The sequence below is a fragment of the Bactrocera neohumeralis genome, chromosome 4 (assembly GCF_024586455.1).
Source record: "Bactrocera neohumeralis isolate Rockhampton chromosome 4, APGP_CSIRO_Bneo_wtdbg2-racon-allhic-juicebox.fasta_v2, whole genome shotgun sequence".
Classification (NCBI taxonomy): Eukaryota; Metazoa; Arthropoda; class Insecta; order Diptera; family Tephritidae; genus Bactrocera; species Bactrocera neohumeralis.
The window spans coordinates 10670779-10688803 of record NC_065921.1 but is presented as its reverse complement, the minus strand read 5'-3'; the positions used below and the strand labels follow the sequence as shown (position 1 = coordinate 10688803).

The 18025-nt window shown below is 36.6% G+C and overlaps 1 protein-coding gene across 2 annotated transcripts in view; it reads right to left on the bottom strand.

Moving 5' to 3' along the window:
- The window catches only part of LOC126757413 (uncharacterized), a 171176-nt gene that overhangs the window by 43497 nt on the left and 109654 nt on the right, over nt 1-18025 (bottom strand). For both annotated transcript variants that reach the window (XM_050471314.1, XM_050471313.1), the window contains one exon: nt 7368-8041. In XM_050471314.1, coding sequence (XP_050327271.1) covers nt 7368-8041 — 674 coding nt within the window. The remainder of the gene's footprint in view (nt 1-7367; nt 8042-18025) is intronic.

The following is an 18025-nucleotide window of genomic DNA, read 5'->3' as shown; positions in this document are numbered from 1 at the left end:
TGGCATGCCAACTTTGCTGCTTTGAATAATTAATACATCCGTAAATGGTCGCATTATTATGCACGATAGCCAAAGCCACAAACGCAGCCACAGCTTTATAAGTGGCCACAATGTCATATGTGCGTACTTTTTCCAATTGATTTAAGCCACATGTGACAATTTATGCCTCGGAAGCACTGCAGTTTACAAACACATATGCGATGGCTGCCCATAAATCCTTGATGTGATCCTTGAGTATTGGAATTTATATGCAATAGCTTAACTAATGCGTGTGAATATAAATAGATAGTTAGACGGAGATGAGCGCTGATTTATGTTAGAATAGATTGCTGGCTTTATTGACTGCCATTTCAGTTTGATTAGTGAATACAGCTTAGTGTAAAGGACTTTGAGAGCATTGTGGAGATAAGTGTATAAAGCTTAATTAATATATATTGAGTCATTGTTTGCTTTTGGTTTCAAATGTAGTGCTCTAATGTAGCATTCTTTTATAGCTTAAAGTGTTTATCATTTTTATTTAAAATAGTGTTCCTTTCTAGTCATATTTTTTATAATTAATACGTAAAAAAAATATATATTTGTCTTTTAACAAGAATTAAGAAGCATTAAACACATCTTGAAGTTATATTTCATCTTCCCCGACGCTTGAAATTAAACACTCCATCCAAAAATTTTAAAATTAAATCACTTTAAAATGATTGACTTCAATCTCAAGGGCCGAAAATATCTAGCTAAAGTCCCACGCTGCCAATCTCTCTCACAGGTATAATAACAATTTTCTTTTTCTGCTTCCTACTATAAATAAATAGAATCTACGAAGCGGGTAAGTAAACTCAAGTGGCAATGCTAAGCAACTAGTGGCGTCACATCAAGCTTAACTTGTATTTGCCAACAACTCTGCGTAATAATTTGACGCAAGCAGCTGCTTCTGCACATTTGCATATATATTTGCACAGCCTTATATAGCTGAGGAAGCTGTCGTGTCATATTCGTTTCATGCTTAAAAGGCGTAAAATTTTCTCCGAAGTAATATTGCTTTGAGTGCAGTTATGCACAGAGGCTAAATGACACACACACACACACACAAACGTATATACTTTGCCTTATTAATGTACGCGTGTGTGTTTGCGCGCAGATTAGTTGCTGCTCGTTAAGCGTTGAGCTGCGCAATGACCTTCACATTTTATTTAACGCCGTTTGTACATACTTACGTGCGCAAGTAGTTACACACAGTTCTAAATAAATATGCTTAAGTAAGGATTCACCTGAACTAGCGTCAAATGAATGCTTGAGCAACTTTCAAGTGGACAGCCAGGTTTAGTTGCTTTGAAGGCTGCTTATGCAGCCCCAGGCCGTTTTTATTTGTGCTACTCTCCAAGGTCGTTATCTGCTATTCTTCTGTCTTTAATGCTCTATCCTTATAAGCATCTGCTTATTGCTTCGCAGCTTTCGTTTTCAATTTTAAGCCGCCGAGATTGCGAATTCTAAAGAATTTTTAGTTGTCTTAGAGACTTTTTTTATTTGCGTGATGATAGGAGATGTGCTGTGGGAGTTTATTGGCTCATTTTGCCGTTCAGCTTGTTTCTTTCTTTCCAGTTATTGGACAGTACATTTATTACTTTTCTTAAATTTCTCATTAAAATTAAAAAAAGACTTAAAATTTAGTATAATTATATTATGTACTAAAACAAAATAAATAAGATGATAAATTATGAAATAAATACAGAAGATGTATAAGTTATTAAAAAATTAATAATAAAAAAAATTATTTATAAATTCAATATTTTAGTAGTATCTTCCCTCATAAGCCGCTTGTTAAGCATCTCCTTTAAAATTCTTCTCCAACTAAATACCTCTTTTATTAGTACAAACACTTGTCTTTAAAACTGTTTCTTCATGCGTGCCTATTTTCACCTTCTTCACAAATTTCTCACACCTTCAGCCGTGACCTAAGACATTAATTTATACATACATATATTCTCCTGGTGTGGAAGATTCGTAAACACAAGCTCATCTGAGTAAGCATTAACACTTTTTCATGCTAAAACTACTTATAGCAACAGCTTATGCGGATTAGTAGCGATGAAAGAACCTTCATAGTGCCAAGCATGTTGACGACGCAACCCTCTTGTGCAAAAATCTGCTTGTGTTTGTGTTCTATGAAGACGAAAACGTCTGGGTTTAATTTGTCAAAACGTATGGACATAGACGTAGGCTTACGTAAAGAAAATAACTATGCTTAAAATAAAATACTTGGAAGAGTGAGAAAACTTGTACAGATTCGTATATAAGGCGTATGATGTATCTATAATATAGATTCTATATACATTAAGCTGCTGGCCACGGCGTATAAGTAACATTTTAGGCATACAAGTACTTGTTCAGGGACTGATATGTATTAAGGCATCTAAGCATTTGCAAGTTTTCAAAATTTTTTAAGAGACATTTTATTTTGTTTATACATTTGCAAAATTTATTTTACTTTAATATTGGGTAGTCGAAAAAGTCTTTTCGTATTTTGTCATTACATGTCGTTGCAGTCGCACAGCTCCAGTGCTGTCCATCACATTGTGTCATACCATAGGGTGTTAGAAAGGTGAGATTTTAAGCTTTATTTAACTAAAATTTTTTTTTTCTAAAAAAGAGGAGAATGCCACGCAAGCCACCAAGGAAATTTGTGAATTTGAAAAAGTTGATAAAATTATGGAAAATATTGACCTGGACCGTTACATAAGCAGCCATGACATCGCTAAGGAACTTAACATTCATCGTCAAACGAGTTTGAACCATTTAAAAGAGGCTGGCTAGAAAACGAAGCTCGTTGTTTGGATACCACATGAATTGTCTGTCAAAAATTTAATGGACCGAATTAAGATTTGCGATTCTTTGCTGAAACGAAATGAATTCTGAAGTGAATGGTAACAGGAGACAAAAGGTGGATTAAATACGACAATATTGTCTGAAGAAGATCATGGTCCAAGCGTGGTGAAGCTCAACAATTGGTCGCAAACTCAGGATTGACGTCTCAAAAGGTTATGCTGAGTGTTTGGTGGGATTGGAAGAGAATCATCCATTATGAGGTGCTCCAGCCTGGTCGAACGTTTGATTCTACATTTTACTGCCAAAAACTGATGAGATTGAAGCAGGCAATCGAAAAAAACGGCCAGAACTAATCAATGGAAATGGCTTCGTCTTCCATCAGGACAACGCAGACCACACACATCTTTGATGACTCGGCAAAAACTGGGAGAGCTTAGCTGGAAAGTTTTGATGCATCCACCATATAGCCCTGACCTTGCACCATCGGACTTGGTCAATGCAGAGCTCGCTTAATGGAGTAAAGTTGGCTTCAAGAAAAGCCTGTGGAAATTACTTGTCGCAGTTTTCCGCCGAGAAACCAGAAAAGTTTTACACTGAAAAATGGTAGAAAGTGGTCGACCAAAATGGTACATATTTGGTTCACTAATATTCATTATAAATATAAAAAACAAATAATTTGAAATTTGATTACTAATATGAAAAAACTTTTCCGACTACCTAATATTTGTTGATCCATTATGAAAACTCGCTCTGGAACTCATATATCTAACAAGCTTTGTGTATCTGAAGGTAGTTCTTTGGCTCTTCCTTAATTGTTTAAAAATGCCTTTCGTTTCCAATTGGGTCTTAACATACTATGAACTGCTTTAACATTTATTCATTTTCAAAGTCTTCCTCACTGGCCTTTTGTGCGAGTTGAATAAAACATATATATATGTATATGAACTTATATCACCAACGCAAGCTCATATATATTTCCATTCTAGTTAAAAGTCCGAACTGACCACAAAGTTGCTGCTTTCAGTAGTAAGAAGCAAAAAATATTAGACAAGAAGTTGACAGCGAAAGTTTTGCGACAAAACACAACTCGACTTAATATCTTAAAGCTGCTTCCAAATAATTTAGTGGTCATAAACAGCAATCGTATTAAATAAAAAGCAAACAAATTCCACTCATTTCATTTTCGTTTGCGTTTCGCTTTTTCTGTCACAGCGCAAATTAAATTAAATTGCATATTTCATTCGCTGAACGACACTACAGCTCATGTGTAATGAATAAGTAGAGCGTCACTAATAGTGGAAATTGGCTGAGAATCATGCAAAAAGCACGAAGTGTGTGATAGACAGACATAACGAACAAATACAATTAATTTGTGCCGAAACAACGTGCAAACGTGTGTGCATATGTAAATATGTGTAGACACACGTACTAGTGTAGCAATACACAAATAAAATTGAAAGCGAATACACAGCCGTGCAAATGCGCGTATCGAGTGCTTTCCTGTGCAGACAATTCAAGAATCATTAATTAGAATTATTTTAGCGTACACATAAACAATGCACGCTGCCACATAAATAAGCTTATTATTTGAAAACTAAGCCCAGTAGTAAATTATGTGGACTTAAGGTTACGGTTTTAGTAGGTGGCTAGTTTGCAAAAAACGCTAAAAAATATGAAAAAAGTAAACGAAGCTTAAAAACGTTCCACATATAAAAAAAATTTTCAAAACAGCTACTTAGAACAGAGTCAGGTTGTATGCCAGCGATATTTTATAGTGGTCCGATCTGAGCAATATATTCAGGGATTATAGCGTTACCTTTGACATTATTCAGTGGCAAATTTCACGGCCATAGCTCGTTTAGTAAAAAGTTTTCCATACAAGCACTTGATTTCGATTCTGCAATTTGTATGACAACTATATGCTACAGTTGCCCGATTTAAAAAATTTCTTCGGAGGTTGTGGCAATGCCTTAGGCAATAATTCATGCCAAATTTCGTGAAGATACTTCATCAAATAAAAAAGTTTTTCATATAAGTGCTTTATTCCGATCGTTCAGTTTGTATGGCAGCTATATGTTCCTGTGGTCCGATCTGAGCAATTACTTCGGACATTACACCACTGTCTTAGAAAATAATTCAGGGTCAGTTTCTTGAAGATATCTCGTCAAATGAGAATGATTGCCATACAAGTACTTTATTCCAATCGTGCAGTTTGTATGGCAGCTATATACTTAAATGGTCCGATATCGTTGGTTCCGACAAATCAGCAGCTATTTGGACAGGAAAAGATGTGTTCAAATTTTCGTATCGACATCTCAAAATCTGAGTGACTACTTCTTCATCAAACTCTACTCAAGTATGGAATTCCTTCAAACTATTGCCTCAAATTAAAATTCCTACAAACTACTTCCTCATCTTAAAATCACGAAAATTGCTACCACTCTCACGTGCTAGAAAATCTATTACGTCACCCAGTCATTAAAGATATGTACCCTCGCCTGCTAGGCAACCACACATACCACGCAAGGTCGTGTTCTTCCTCCAGTACCGAACTCACACATGCCTTACAAATTCAAATACAAAATAATTGCTATAATATTTACTTGCACGTGTATTTTGTGCCACTACTTGTACTTACACAACAAATACTTATTCAATCCACATTTAACATGTGTATTTGTATATGTTTGTGTAAGAAGCAGAATTGAAATGGTAATGGCATATCAATAAGAAGATTTGTCAATTGGTACGCAATAAGTAGGGCAAGTTGGCAATATTGCTCGCACAGTGCGTGTCACTTAATCTATTTGTGAAGCACACTACCTGGTTTGTATGCTGAGTTGTTCGCAATTGTTTTTATGTCGAGCGCTTGGTAAGTTTTGGTTGCGTGTTACTCATACGCCCCGTGGTATGTAACACATTGTGCGTTTAGGTGGTTTTTCAGCTGTCCTTATTGTTTCTTTTTCAGTTTTTTTTGTATAGGTGTGCCAAATGACAACAGAATGTATTTAGTTAATCAATATTGACAAATAAACATACAAGAATGGTTCTAAATACCATTCAATGTGGGCATATCCCACATTTTATGTTTCGAAGTATATTATCATGCTATTATATAATATATATATTTTGTTTATCTTTTATCATGGGAAACAACAATGCGAATAAATTGAATTTGATTATATGAAAATTTAAGAAACCAGTTCAAGAGTTCTCGATGTTCCTCTAGGATTCATTGCTTTAGAACATATGGTCTGGGACAGTTAAAGGGACATGAAAAAATTCCAGCCTCTTTATTTGAAACATCATCATCCGTGCATGATCTGCATTTCAATTTTCGCCTAATCCACTTTTCCCATTTTCTGAAGGTGAGCTCATAGAGTTAGGTGGCCTTATATGATTCCTATAATGCTACTAAGCTGCCTTACATAGAAGTAGGATCTTTTTGGTTTGTCTATAAATAAAACTACACCAAAGCTACTTTTTGCTATGTTCCTCTAGGATTCATTGCTTTAGACAATCCTTGAAGGAATAGAATGGCTCTGGGACAGTTAAAGGGACTTGTATTTTCGGATGCCATTGAGCTGCTTGTCAGCCCTTTCATTTACTTATATTTCTATATGAACTAGTACCCAAATATTACCCAGATTGCTTGCATAACCGAATTTTATGAGGCTTGGTATTGGAGCTACGGATAGCTTCAACTTTTTATAACAGATGACACTGATTTTTTGGCCAAAATTGAAACGAAAATCATTGCTTAGTCACCGTATTTGCCACATTTGGTTCTTTGTGACTTTTACTGTATTGGCTGAACGCAATCCGCGTCAAATTTGATCAGATGGTATATGGTATAACGCAGGAAATGATATATACCTTTACCGCAGAAAATTCTCCAACTTCTTTACTATTGCAAATGAGAAAATATTAAAAAAATTTTTATTCTAAAAAACAAAAAAAAAAATTGTTTAGAAAATTTTTTATAAATTTGTTTTTCATAAAACCTTGAAGTATGTGCAACTACCACCACATACTGCAACTAAACGTTTGTGGTGAGACACACAAAAATTCAGCAAAATTAATCATTTACTTCATTAACTAAATTAAAGTCTATAGCAAAAGCTCCTGCTGAGATAACTGGAAACCCATACAAACATTCCCACTTATCCACCAATAATTATGTGCCACCTAGCGCTTGATAATTCCTCTTGAGCGGCTGTTCAACTTCAAGACTTATAAACCATTTCATGACATAATTCCATGTGCCACACTTTATGCAAATCACAATAAACATCACTTAGCATAACAAAGCGCTATTTTTGGTGTTCTCCGCTACCCGCTTACCCCAAACAAGCGCTTACGCATCCACAACCCACACAAATTCAACCACTCCAGCCATTTGTGCGCCATAAGTTTCTTCACGACTTGAATGACGGCTTAATTGGTAGCACAACAACACACACACAGCACTTGCGCCCGCCACTCACGGGCCGCAAAGTGAATTTTCAACAAACAAATAAATAGGAAATTGCGCAAAATGTACTCACCACACCATCGCCAATGTGATGCACGGTGCAGGGTATATGTGCGGACGCGCCAATTTGCGTCGTCACAATTGTGGAGTTCTCCGTGCCGAAGTACATGGGCGCGGCGTAGATCTCCTCCAAGCCGGCGTTGGCGCTCTCGGCTGAGCCGTCCAGCGTCGCCTCGCCAAGGCTGTTGTGCTCTAACCCACCAACACCAGCACCACCGCCGAGCCCCACGCCAATCACTTTGTGCAGTGGGCGCGCCAAGTGCTGTAGCTGTTGTTGTTGCTGCTGATGTTGATGGGTGTGCCGCTGTTGGTGTCGCTCATCAATTACATTTGCCGAATCAAAACTTGTTATGCTACTCCCACTTGTTTGATGGTATGGTTGTTGTAGATTCAGCTGCTGTTGCTGCTGCTGCTGGTGTTGGTGTTGGTGATACGATGAGGACGCCGAAATAGAAGAAGGCGGATAAGGCATATCTGATGAAGCTGTGAAGGCGGCGCTGTAGCTGCCATGAAAACTGCCGTGGCCGGGGGCTGGCTGGGCGGGCGGCTGCGGCGCAGGCCCGTTATAATTGCTCGTCACAATGGGACCGGAAATGCCGGCCGACGCGGGCGACATAATTAAATTTTGATTTATATTTCGGTGTAGTTCATTATTAATGTTGTCCTGCGTAACGTACGATGTAAGACCTGCAAAAGAGAGCGTAACCATGAAAAAGACACGGTGAGTAAACATAATGAATAGGCATAGAATAATAAATAAATGTTTGCGGAAATTTGACCAAATACTTAAGTCAAATGAATATGACAAGTGAAAAATTATATCAAAATATATTAATAATAACATTTATGTGTAGTTGACGGTCGGTCTTGCGCTTGCTGCTCATGCTGATTTTCTGCTGACTCGCACGCACGCACATTACAATTTAATTGGCATGTTTATTGTTGCCGTGCAGTGGGTGGTCCAAGCTAAAGATTGCTTTTAGCATAAATTTAGCAATTAATTTTGTGCGACTTCGCCTAATCCAGCGCTTTACTGCCGACACTGCGTGAGATTTGTGGAGAGATCGTCATACGCAGTTGACTCGCCAAAATAATGCTCACTGTTTGCGGTGGAGCATAAGCATTACTGAATACCGTTTAGTTGTGGGAGTCAAATTAACCGACCGCAACGAAGTTGGAAACATTCGCAGTATATGTATGACAAGGTATCAGTTGAAAGCGAGGATGTTTTAAATATATAAGAAAATATATATTTTTTCAGAAGTTGCCATCTGTTTAAAATTTGTAAAGTAAAAATAATATGTCACATAAAAAATGTCGAAATAATATACATTCACCGTGCAGAGGGCTTAAAATATTGAGGCTGAAATTTTTTTAGCCAGAGTTGCCACCTGTTTAGTTTTTTTATGTGAATAAAATTTTGATAATGAAACATTTAAACACTGTGGATTCCAAAAAGTGTTTAATAAAGAATTATTTTTTTCGCAAAGAGTTGCCACCTACTAAAAAAACTAAATCACCAAAAAACTTGTAACAATAGAAATAAAACAAGCTGGGCGTCAAATAGAGTTCAGCAAAAAATTATTTTTGGAGAGAGGTTGCCACCTGTTTAAAAATACTATATCAGAAAAATGAAAGAGTAGGGTTAAATAATTAATTTCGAATTATGGCAAACGTTGCTACTAATTAAAATTAAAGAAAATACTACATCAAGTGCTAAAAATTATCTCCTCCACTGCTTCAATGTTATTTGGGCGCTGTTAAACATAATTTTCTTCACTTTTACGAAACAGTTCAGTTGTTTCCCATGAGACCTCACAATGAAAGGAATCTGTTTGAGGGATGCTTAAAGCAAAGAAGCATAAGCTTAAGCACGAATATTTTATTCCAACTACAATTAATTTACTTGTATGTGCCAAAAAGGCTTAAACTTTTATGTTAATAAAAATTTCCAAGCAAACACAGCTTTATGTAATTATTCCCCGACCCTTTAAACACCTCTACACAAATGCGCTTAAACTTAAAACCAACCCCTTCACACCATATTAGCATGGCAAATTAAACATTTCTTATTGCCAGTTCCGGCACTTTCGCCTGTGTGTTAATGTGATTCTAATGTCAGCCGAAATTATTCACACATACCCGCAGCTGTCATGCCACTTTTTCGCAAACTGCACAGTCAGCAAGGCATTTGACAAGGGGCCAAGCAGCAAGTGGGCTATCTGCTGGAAAGCGCCCACTTTGTTTTTTAGCATAAACATTTTAATTTTTAGCACCTAACATCTTCACCGACGCTCACCCCTACACACACACCTACACATCTACTATGCATATGAATTATGTACATGTGAGCGCACACGGGCTGCTTTGCTGTGCTAATATGCATGTAAACCCGGCTTTATGTTCGGTTTTTTATTACAGCAGCATGTGTGTATGTATAAATTTATGTGCTCTTTGTGCATTTAAGTGTGTGCAACATTATGTTTATGCTAATTTTCTCAGAACTTTTGACGCCGACTCTGCCTCTGTCTCTGCCGCTATGAGCACAACTTACATGTGTTTGTAGAGGCGCGCTTGTGTGGCTGGGTGTGATGTTGGTTTCATAAAAACGGAATTTTTCATGCATATCCTCCTTCAAATTCATTTGCTTAACATATATATAAGTATGTGTTAAGCTTTCGTGTGGCTTGGTGGTTTTGGCTAAGTCAGGTTATTAAAATATTTTGGTAGACCAGTCGTATGAGTAATTATTTTAAATTTTTTCTTCGTGGGGATTTGAGAAGTATGTTTAATTTAAGAATATCTTGTACTGTAAATACATTTTTGGGTAATAATTTATTTGAAAGTGTTATGCTCGGTCGACTGCTTTGTTTTTTATTTACTTCAATATATTGTTACTATTGGCAGTTCTAAGGAGAAGCAGTAACTGATAAAATGTAAGTGGTGAAAACAAAAAAAGTTAATTTTTTATTGTATTATCTTGAGATATCGATTTGAAATTTTGTATATATACTTTTCTATTCAAGAAACCATATATATATGTTGGAATTGGTAAAATCGTATTACTATAACATATAGCTGCCATACAAACTATACCACAAAATTAAGTTCTCCTATGGAAAACTTCTTTATTTAACGTGATATCTTCAGGAAATTTGACACGAATTGTTGCCTAAAAAAATAAAGTAATATTCTAAGAAATTATTCAGATCAGGTCACTATTGCATATAGCTGCCAAACAAACTAATCGAAAAAAATTAAGCTCCTATATGAAAAACTTTTTTATTTAACAAGATAACTTCAGGAAATTTGGCACGAATTGTTGCCAAAAAAAATTAAGTAATAATCTAAGAAATTGTTAAGATCGGACTACTATTGCATATACATATCTGCCATACAAACTGAATGATCAATATCACGATAAAGTTCTTTTCTTACCCTTCTATGCTGTAATAAATGCACCTGTGAAGAGTCTTTTTATGCTCAATTGTTAGCTGGTAGCTGATAAAAATCTTTCAAATGCTTTTCCCTCACTATGGTTAGCTACTTGTACAAAGTTCTTTCAGTTTAATGAAAATATCTACTGAAAAACGTATCTAATTTTATATCTTATTTGAAGTGGCTAAAACAAAGGTATATAAAAGTTTTTGTTAGGAAAATATCTCATAATACTACAAACAAGTCTTTGGGCAGATAATGACTGTATCAACCAAACTTTTACAAATTATACTACTTTTCGTTACACTCGCTTTGCATATAGATATGATATATTAAAGTACCTTTCACCTATAAATATAGTACTTAACCATGCTACAAAATATGATAAAATACTGCCAGACTGCCACATAAATTAACCCTACCCCAAAACCAAAAACAAAAATTACGATTTTACTGATAAATACTATTGCTGGCTAATGAACATCCGCACAACCAGCGACTCATAAATAAGACTAATAGGAAAATAATTACATTGCATGTGGTATAGTAGATGAATACGTTTGCGCGTATATATTTTTTAACGCGTATGAGCATTTTGTATAAACAGGGTGTCGCAAATGTGCGTGTTACAATTTTTTATATGACATTACAGTGCTGAATATAAAAATAAGATTTAAAATTAGAAATGTAGTTCATTAAATCATATTATTTTGCAGCTTACAACCCACCCTGTATATCGTGCATGCGGCATATATAAAGGATATGATTTTGTAGTATCAAAAATTTACAAAACGGTATTTCTGTATAACACAGCTCATGGCTTGCAGCCGTAATTAGCCGAATTGACAGCGCTCTGATAGTACTTAATCAACCTAAAATTGGTCATCAGTTTGCTTTCTTCCCAAATACAGGGAATTATTAGCATAGTTAGCCTATATATTAACTCTAGGCCTTACTGCCAAACATTGTATATATTTAAATACACACATGCAGACCACTAATTGAGCAGACTTTGTCGGCAAGCCTCTAATATAGTAATAAGGTATAATAATATAACTGCGTGTCAGTCAATTTTGAGCAAATTAGATTATAATTTATGAGTAGTGTTACAGCAACATACAAATTTAATTATATTTAAACAACGGACAGGGTAGACTAAGTTCGTCAGGAAGTTTGTAACACTCGAAAATTTGGAGTACCTTTAAAGTATATATAGAGATATGCATTTCGAGGTTACTTACTTTTTAAAAAAAAAAAAAAAAACATTAAGGCTTGACAGGACTCAAGCGTGATCTGTCAGAAAAAGGCTTTTGAAAAGGTGGATTACTTGTTATAAATGACCACCGTAACGAGCTGAGTCGATTTAGCCATGTCTGTTTATCTATCTATATATACACGTTCCATTCTCCCAGTTCTGGAAATATCACTCTGGAACACAAAAATATGATCAAGAAGCTGCTTATTTAACGGAACCGCCGATATCGGACCACTATACTATATGCTGTCATACAATCTGAACGAATGAAATCAAGTTCTTGTATGGAAAGCTTTTTATTTTACAAGATATGTCCACAAAATTTGTAGTGGATTATTTTCTAAGAAACTGACACAAGTTTGGAATTTTTTGAAATCGGACCACTACAGTGTATAGCTACCTTAAAAACTGAAATAACAAGATAAAGCTCTAGCATAAAAACTTTTACTTGTGAGGGGTATTTTATGTAGCTAGCTATAATAGTAAAAGTTAACTATAAATTATAGTGCAATTATGTATAAAACTATACATTTTTGTGATTCTACATTCACATATGAGTGTATATATTTACAAAAATATAATAAAATTTTCTTGCGTTTTACGAATTCTGGAAAATTTCTGTAACTAAGAAGCAAGGTACTATGAAATTAATATTGACAGTTAAAGCCAGCCCGTAATGTTTACTGTCACAACTTAATATTGGCTGCATAAGAATACATATGTTTGTATATGGTTCATGTTATGAGTGAGCAGGGGCGTTAAGTATCATTTTGCCTAACAGAGGTCAATTTGCAAGTCCCTTGACCCATTTTAGCATTATAATTCATGATAATCAAAGGAAAAGTCCAAAATATATACCATTATTTATATTATTGATGATACCAGTGCTGGAAATACGCTAAAGCGGGCAAGCCTAAGTACTTAACTTTATAATTGAGATATCATTTTATGAAAGATTATGTACACCCTAAAATCAAGTTTTATTACTTTTTTTTTACTAAATCTATTTACTGGACATATTCCAGTTTGGTCCTTTGCGATACCAGATGGAGTTCACTTGCTAGGTCCAAGAGGAGTAGTCAACGTTTAGGATGCCTGCACTTGACGCGAATTTTAATCACACTGTGATATCTCCTCCAGTGACATACTGTGGAGACTCCAGATGCTTTCAGCGTAGTCTAGCCAATTCGAGACAAGTGCACAAGAGATGCTCTATTATTTCTCTGGTGTCCTGCTCTAGGCATTTTCTGCAGTCTTCTCGATCTGTCAGCCACGGGCGGGCGTGTGTCGCTACCAGACCAGTTAGTATTCCCATCATATTCCTACAGTCTCTCCTATCGAGTGCCAATAGGAATTTTGTGTACTTCTAATCTATCGTTTTGCAGTTTTGCACCCAGGTAGCTCAATCCATTGGGGTTTGATTTTCTTCACCAACTCGACTTTGCTGAGAGCGAAGAGTCCGCTACACCTCCTACAATTTTCTCCGGGCTCAAAGCACCTTGCGATAGCATGGCTGCTGATACTTGACCAACATTGCTGAGCTGGTCAGACCTAACAGTCCAGTAATGAACCACAAAAAGCCTACGATGCTAATACCTATTCCGCAGTTATTGAGACTGATATAGCTACCCTAGCAAGCTCAAGACTAAAATCGCTGCCCTAGTAGATAGCCACCACTCTGAAGGAGGGTGCACTCCGGCGCATTAGATCTGCTGTTACCTTTATAGCAACCACCTCGGCTTTGAAGACACTGCAGTTGTCAGGAAGCTCAAAACGGGAGATAAAGGAAGGTATAGATTTTTTTTTTCGATTGGTAAGAGAACTTGGTTATTAGATTTTATATATGAATCTGAAGGAAGCCAAGGATCAATCAGCTTTGCGAAATTAACTGGGGTATATTTCTTTCTGACCCATATCAGTAATAAAAAATAGATTAAAAAATCTTTTAGAATTCGTTATCTTTAAATATTCATATCGCTATAAATAGATATATTAAACTCAATATGGAAAAAAATAAAGTTTAAATAACATTTTCGATTTCAAAATAATTCACCGTTAAAAAATAATCTTATATACACTACAAACACATACCTTTTCCCACTTTTCCTGATAGAAACAAAAATCATTTACATTGAAATTCGTAGCAACGTAATGCCACACTACATGACTACGTGTGTCAGTTGAGAGTAAATAACATAGCAGAAATCTCAACGAACCACAAAAAACAATTACAACAGCAATATGCATGAGTGCCAGCGGCAACGAGATAGCAAATAAAGTTTCGCAGCGCCAACACGCTTTCCATTGTCAACAACGGCAACTGCTGCGACAACAAATTTGCCGAATTACGACAAATTCTTGAGTGTTGCCGTAGCCTTTTCCACACCTCCCCGCACCCACCGCTCGGCCAGCACACTGCTTGCGAATGTGCGTGCGCCGATGCAAATGTAAATGCAAGCGATTTTATGCCACACAGCACATACACAATGTAAACATGCGCGTGTGTGCGTGCGCGCTCATGTGAGACACACGTGAGGCAGGCGAAACTTTCATGGCAGACCATACAAATGGGAGAAGAGGTGTGAAAAAAGTCGGAAAAAGTTTGCAACTCTGGCAAGCGGTGTATGGCAAGCACCGAGTTGATGTGACTTGGTGTGAGTAAGTAAGTTGTGAATGCTAACGGTACACCCATGTGTGTGTGTGCGTACTTGCATTCGCATTTGCACTACGAAAGCACTGATACTAAATTGATAGCGACGGCACAAATATATGGCAAGCACAAAATTTAATTACAATGCGTGCTGCAGCCACACACTCACACACACGCCCGGTGCGTAATGCGAAGATTTTCGAAAAACACAAAAAATATTCGAGTAGCACTCTGGAGCGCTAACTTTATTTGTTGCAGGAATCGCATCAAAAAGCGGTGGCCAGAGCTCAGGTAGTTGTGGCGCTTAAAAAGTAACGGCAAATAGTTTCTCCACTGCAAGTTGAAATCGAAGTGCATATTACACTCACACAAATACACACAACAGTGGTAGAATATCAAAAGTACTTTTGCCGTATAACAAATACAGCACGCTTGCTAGTGTTGCAGTCGCACGAATTGTGCCAAAGGCTGAGTGTAGCGTTAACAATTCCTCAGTAAGCTTTATGGATGAAAACTGAGCACTCCATAAAAGAAGCAAAAAGTGCGAAACTATCAAAGTGCAGTCACGTGTAAATGCGGTGAGAGCGTATGCCAGGCAGTTGTTATTGCGTTTTGTGCACATTTTCATGCGGCACAAAAGTTATTGGTGTTGTGTTGCCAACGGTGTAGTTGTATTTGTAATTGTTACAAAAACTTCATACCTTATTGTTGTTGTCATAAATTTACACCTTCCTATTGCAGTGTTAACACCACTTCTCCGCTGTTGCAACGATAACGATTGAGGTGAGAGCGTGAATGGGAATTAGTCGCCTCAAACTTGTGACCTCTTAATTAGAGTTAGTTATAGTCTGACCACATATCTAGACTTTAAAATTCTATTTATTTTAGTTTGATGTCAAATAGAGAGATCCATCATACAAAAGATCCAACAACTTTATGTGGAAATTTAGTAGGTGCGTTTTTTGTCTAAGAACTTTGTTATTGGGTTGGCATTTATTAGAAATAAGTGCTTTTATTATATCAAAAAAGTGTACAAAAAACCTTATCTTGTCTTTGTTTGGTTAGTTTATATGACAGCTATAAGTAATAATGGTCAGATCTGAACAAGATATTCAGAGTTTACTGTAAACGTATTCAGCATAAATCTTTGCCGAATTTTGGGAATATGTAATAGATATATGGTCAAATTAATAAGTCTTCTGCACAAAGGCTCGATTTTGATCAGTCTATATTGCAGCTTTGTACTATACTGGTCCGTTATCGGAAGTTCCAATCAGCTTCTTGATGACGGTGTGGTTGTGGACTTCCCAGGTTTCTTGGGTTGTATCAGAGAGATTTAAATATATATTTTATAAGCTATAAAACGTAAACAAACTAAATAGTTTAATTACAGAATAGTCATTCCACCAATTTCAACCAAATTTTGCTGTCATAGACATTGTATATATTTCATATAATACAAATAATGAAGAAATTGGGATTGGTAACTTAGTCTCATCTTTTTATTTGCAGTTCTTCTTCTTTTTTATTGGCGTAGACACCGCTTTCTCGGTTATAGCCGAGTTTACAACAGCGCGTCAGTCGGTTCTTCCTTCGCAATTTGGAGCCAATTCTCTTTCTCTCGAAAACTTGTCATCGTCCATGCCTCTGCAGAATATAGCAGGTAGAATGAGTGACTTATAGAGTTTGGTCTTTGTTCCTCGAAAGATGAGTTTTCAAACTAGTTAGCTAAATAATTAATGAATGCTACGATTCATGCGATCTCTAGCTTTCACATACCATATGTGAAAATCTACTTGATTTTTGGCAACTTAGTATTAAAACTATAATTTATTATAAAAGTTAACTGAAAGAAATTTTCATAGTCTATTTTCTAGAGCTCAATGCGGTATAGCACCATATCTGTATAATATCAGCGCTTATGATGCTCTAGCCTCCTCAAATCCAATACAAAATGCCTATACCACTTTAGAATAAATCAACTGTGTCCCTCCACCACTCCAGCTCGCGCGAGGCTACCGTAGTTACCGCCTGCTGTACGCGAAAATGCAATTGAAAATCTTCTAGCTATTATAATTGAAAACGCGCGGCATATTAAAATATAATAGAGTATTAATTAATAAGACAAAGCACTGGCGCTTAAGTGCTGAATTTCCACGGAAGCCGCACTCAAGGTGAACACTTCCCCCTTAGAGCGCATATTACTTAATTTTCTTTCATTTCGCATTCCTTCAGCGCGACGCTTACAAATATGCCGCCATTTTACCGCCACATAATGAGTCGTTAATGACTGTAATTGTTGCCGAGGAAACACTGAGCAGCTGAAAGGCACTCTCAGCATGAAGTCTAGAGCCGACTGCGAGAATTCTGTGCGAAATGCAGGTCCTCGGCTAAATTAAATCACAAATAAGTAAATTTCAAAGCTTTGCCAATACATGAAACCACAATAGCAAATACAATTTGAATTTCTACTTCAAGATTTGAGAAAAAAGCAGAAAAATGTACAAGTTGTGTCTGTCAAAAGCGCTTATTGTCGTGTGTGCGTGTGTGTGTCGCCAACCACTGCTTATTGCTAGGCGCTCATACAATACAATGTGCAGCGACAATGCGAACCTCGCAGACAAAAAGCACAAGAAATGACATTGGTAGGAGAATGTCGAGTAAAAGAAAAAATGGCGAAGCTGCGCTTTTGTTGAAATTCCAACGCGCGTCTGCCTTAGCTACGGGACAACGCAGTGAAAAGTCAAGACAAAGAAGAATACTGAGAAATGCTTCAATAAAATAAAATTTGTTAGACGCTGGTGTAGTTCTGCGCTTATTCAGAGAATATAGAAGAAGGGGTTAAGGTAAACTAAGAATTATAATATTTTACTCCATGCCATTGAATTTTATTTAAATTTTAAATTTTATTAATATATGTGCCAGATCACAGTGGAATTACAAAGCTAGTGGGCGGGCAAGTAAACACACGCTAGTCACACTATCAGAGGAATAAGTATGGGTCGATGTTTTGCTCTGTTCGAGCGGTCTACTACTGGATAGCTGGGGTTCCCAGGAGCTTGAAACTGAACAAAGATTAGTTTTTGTGTTACTGGAATATCGTCTTGAAGCAAGATGAAAGACAAGGATCCAGTGATCTCTTTGCTCTCAGTAAGTACTACCATTGCCTAGTTGTAGGGGCTCAAGTTAGTCAATGCGCTTTAGGTGTCCACGTGTTGAGGTTGAGAATCATAATGGACGACAGTTGTCGAAGCTGTTTGGAAGAATATGAAGAGAAAATAGCTCAACACAACTTTCTTGTCTGACCGTCTTTGTCAGATTAAAGTTT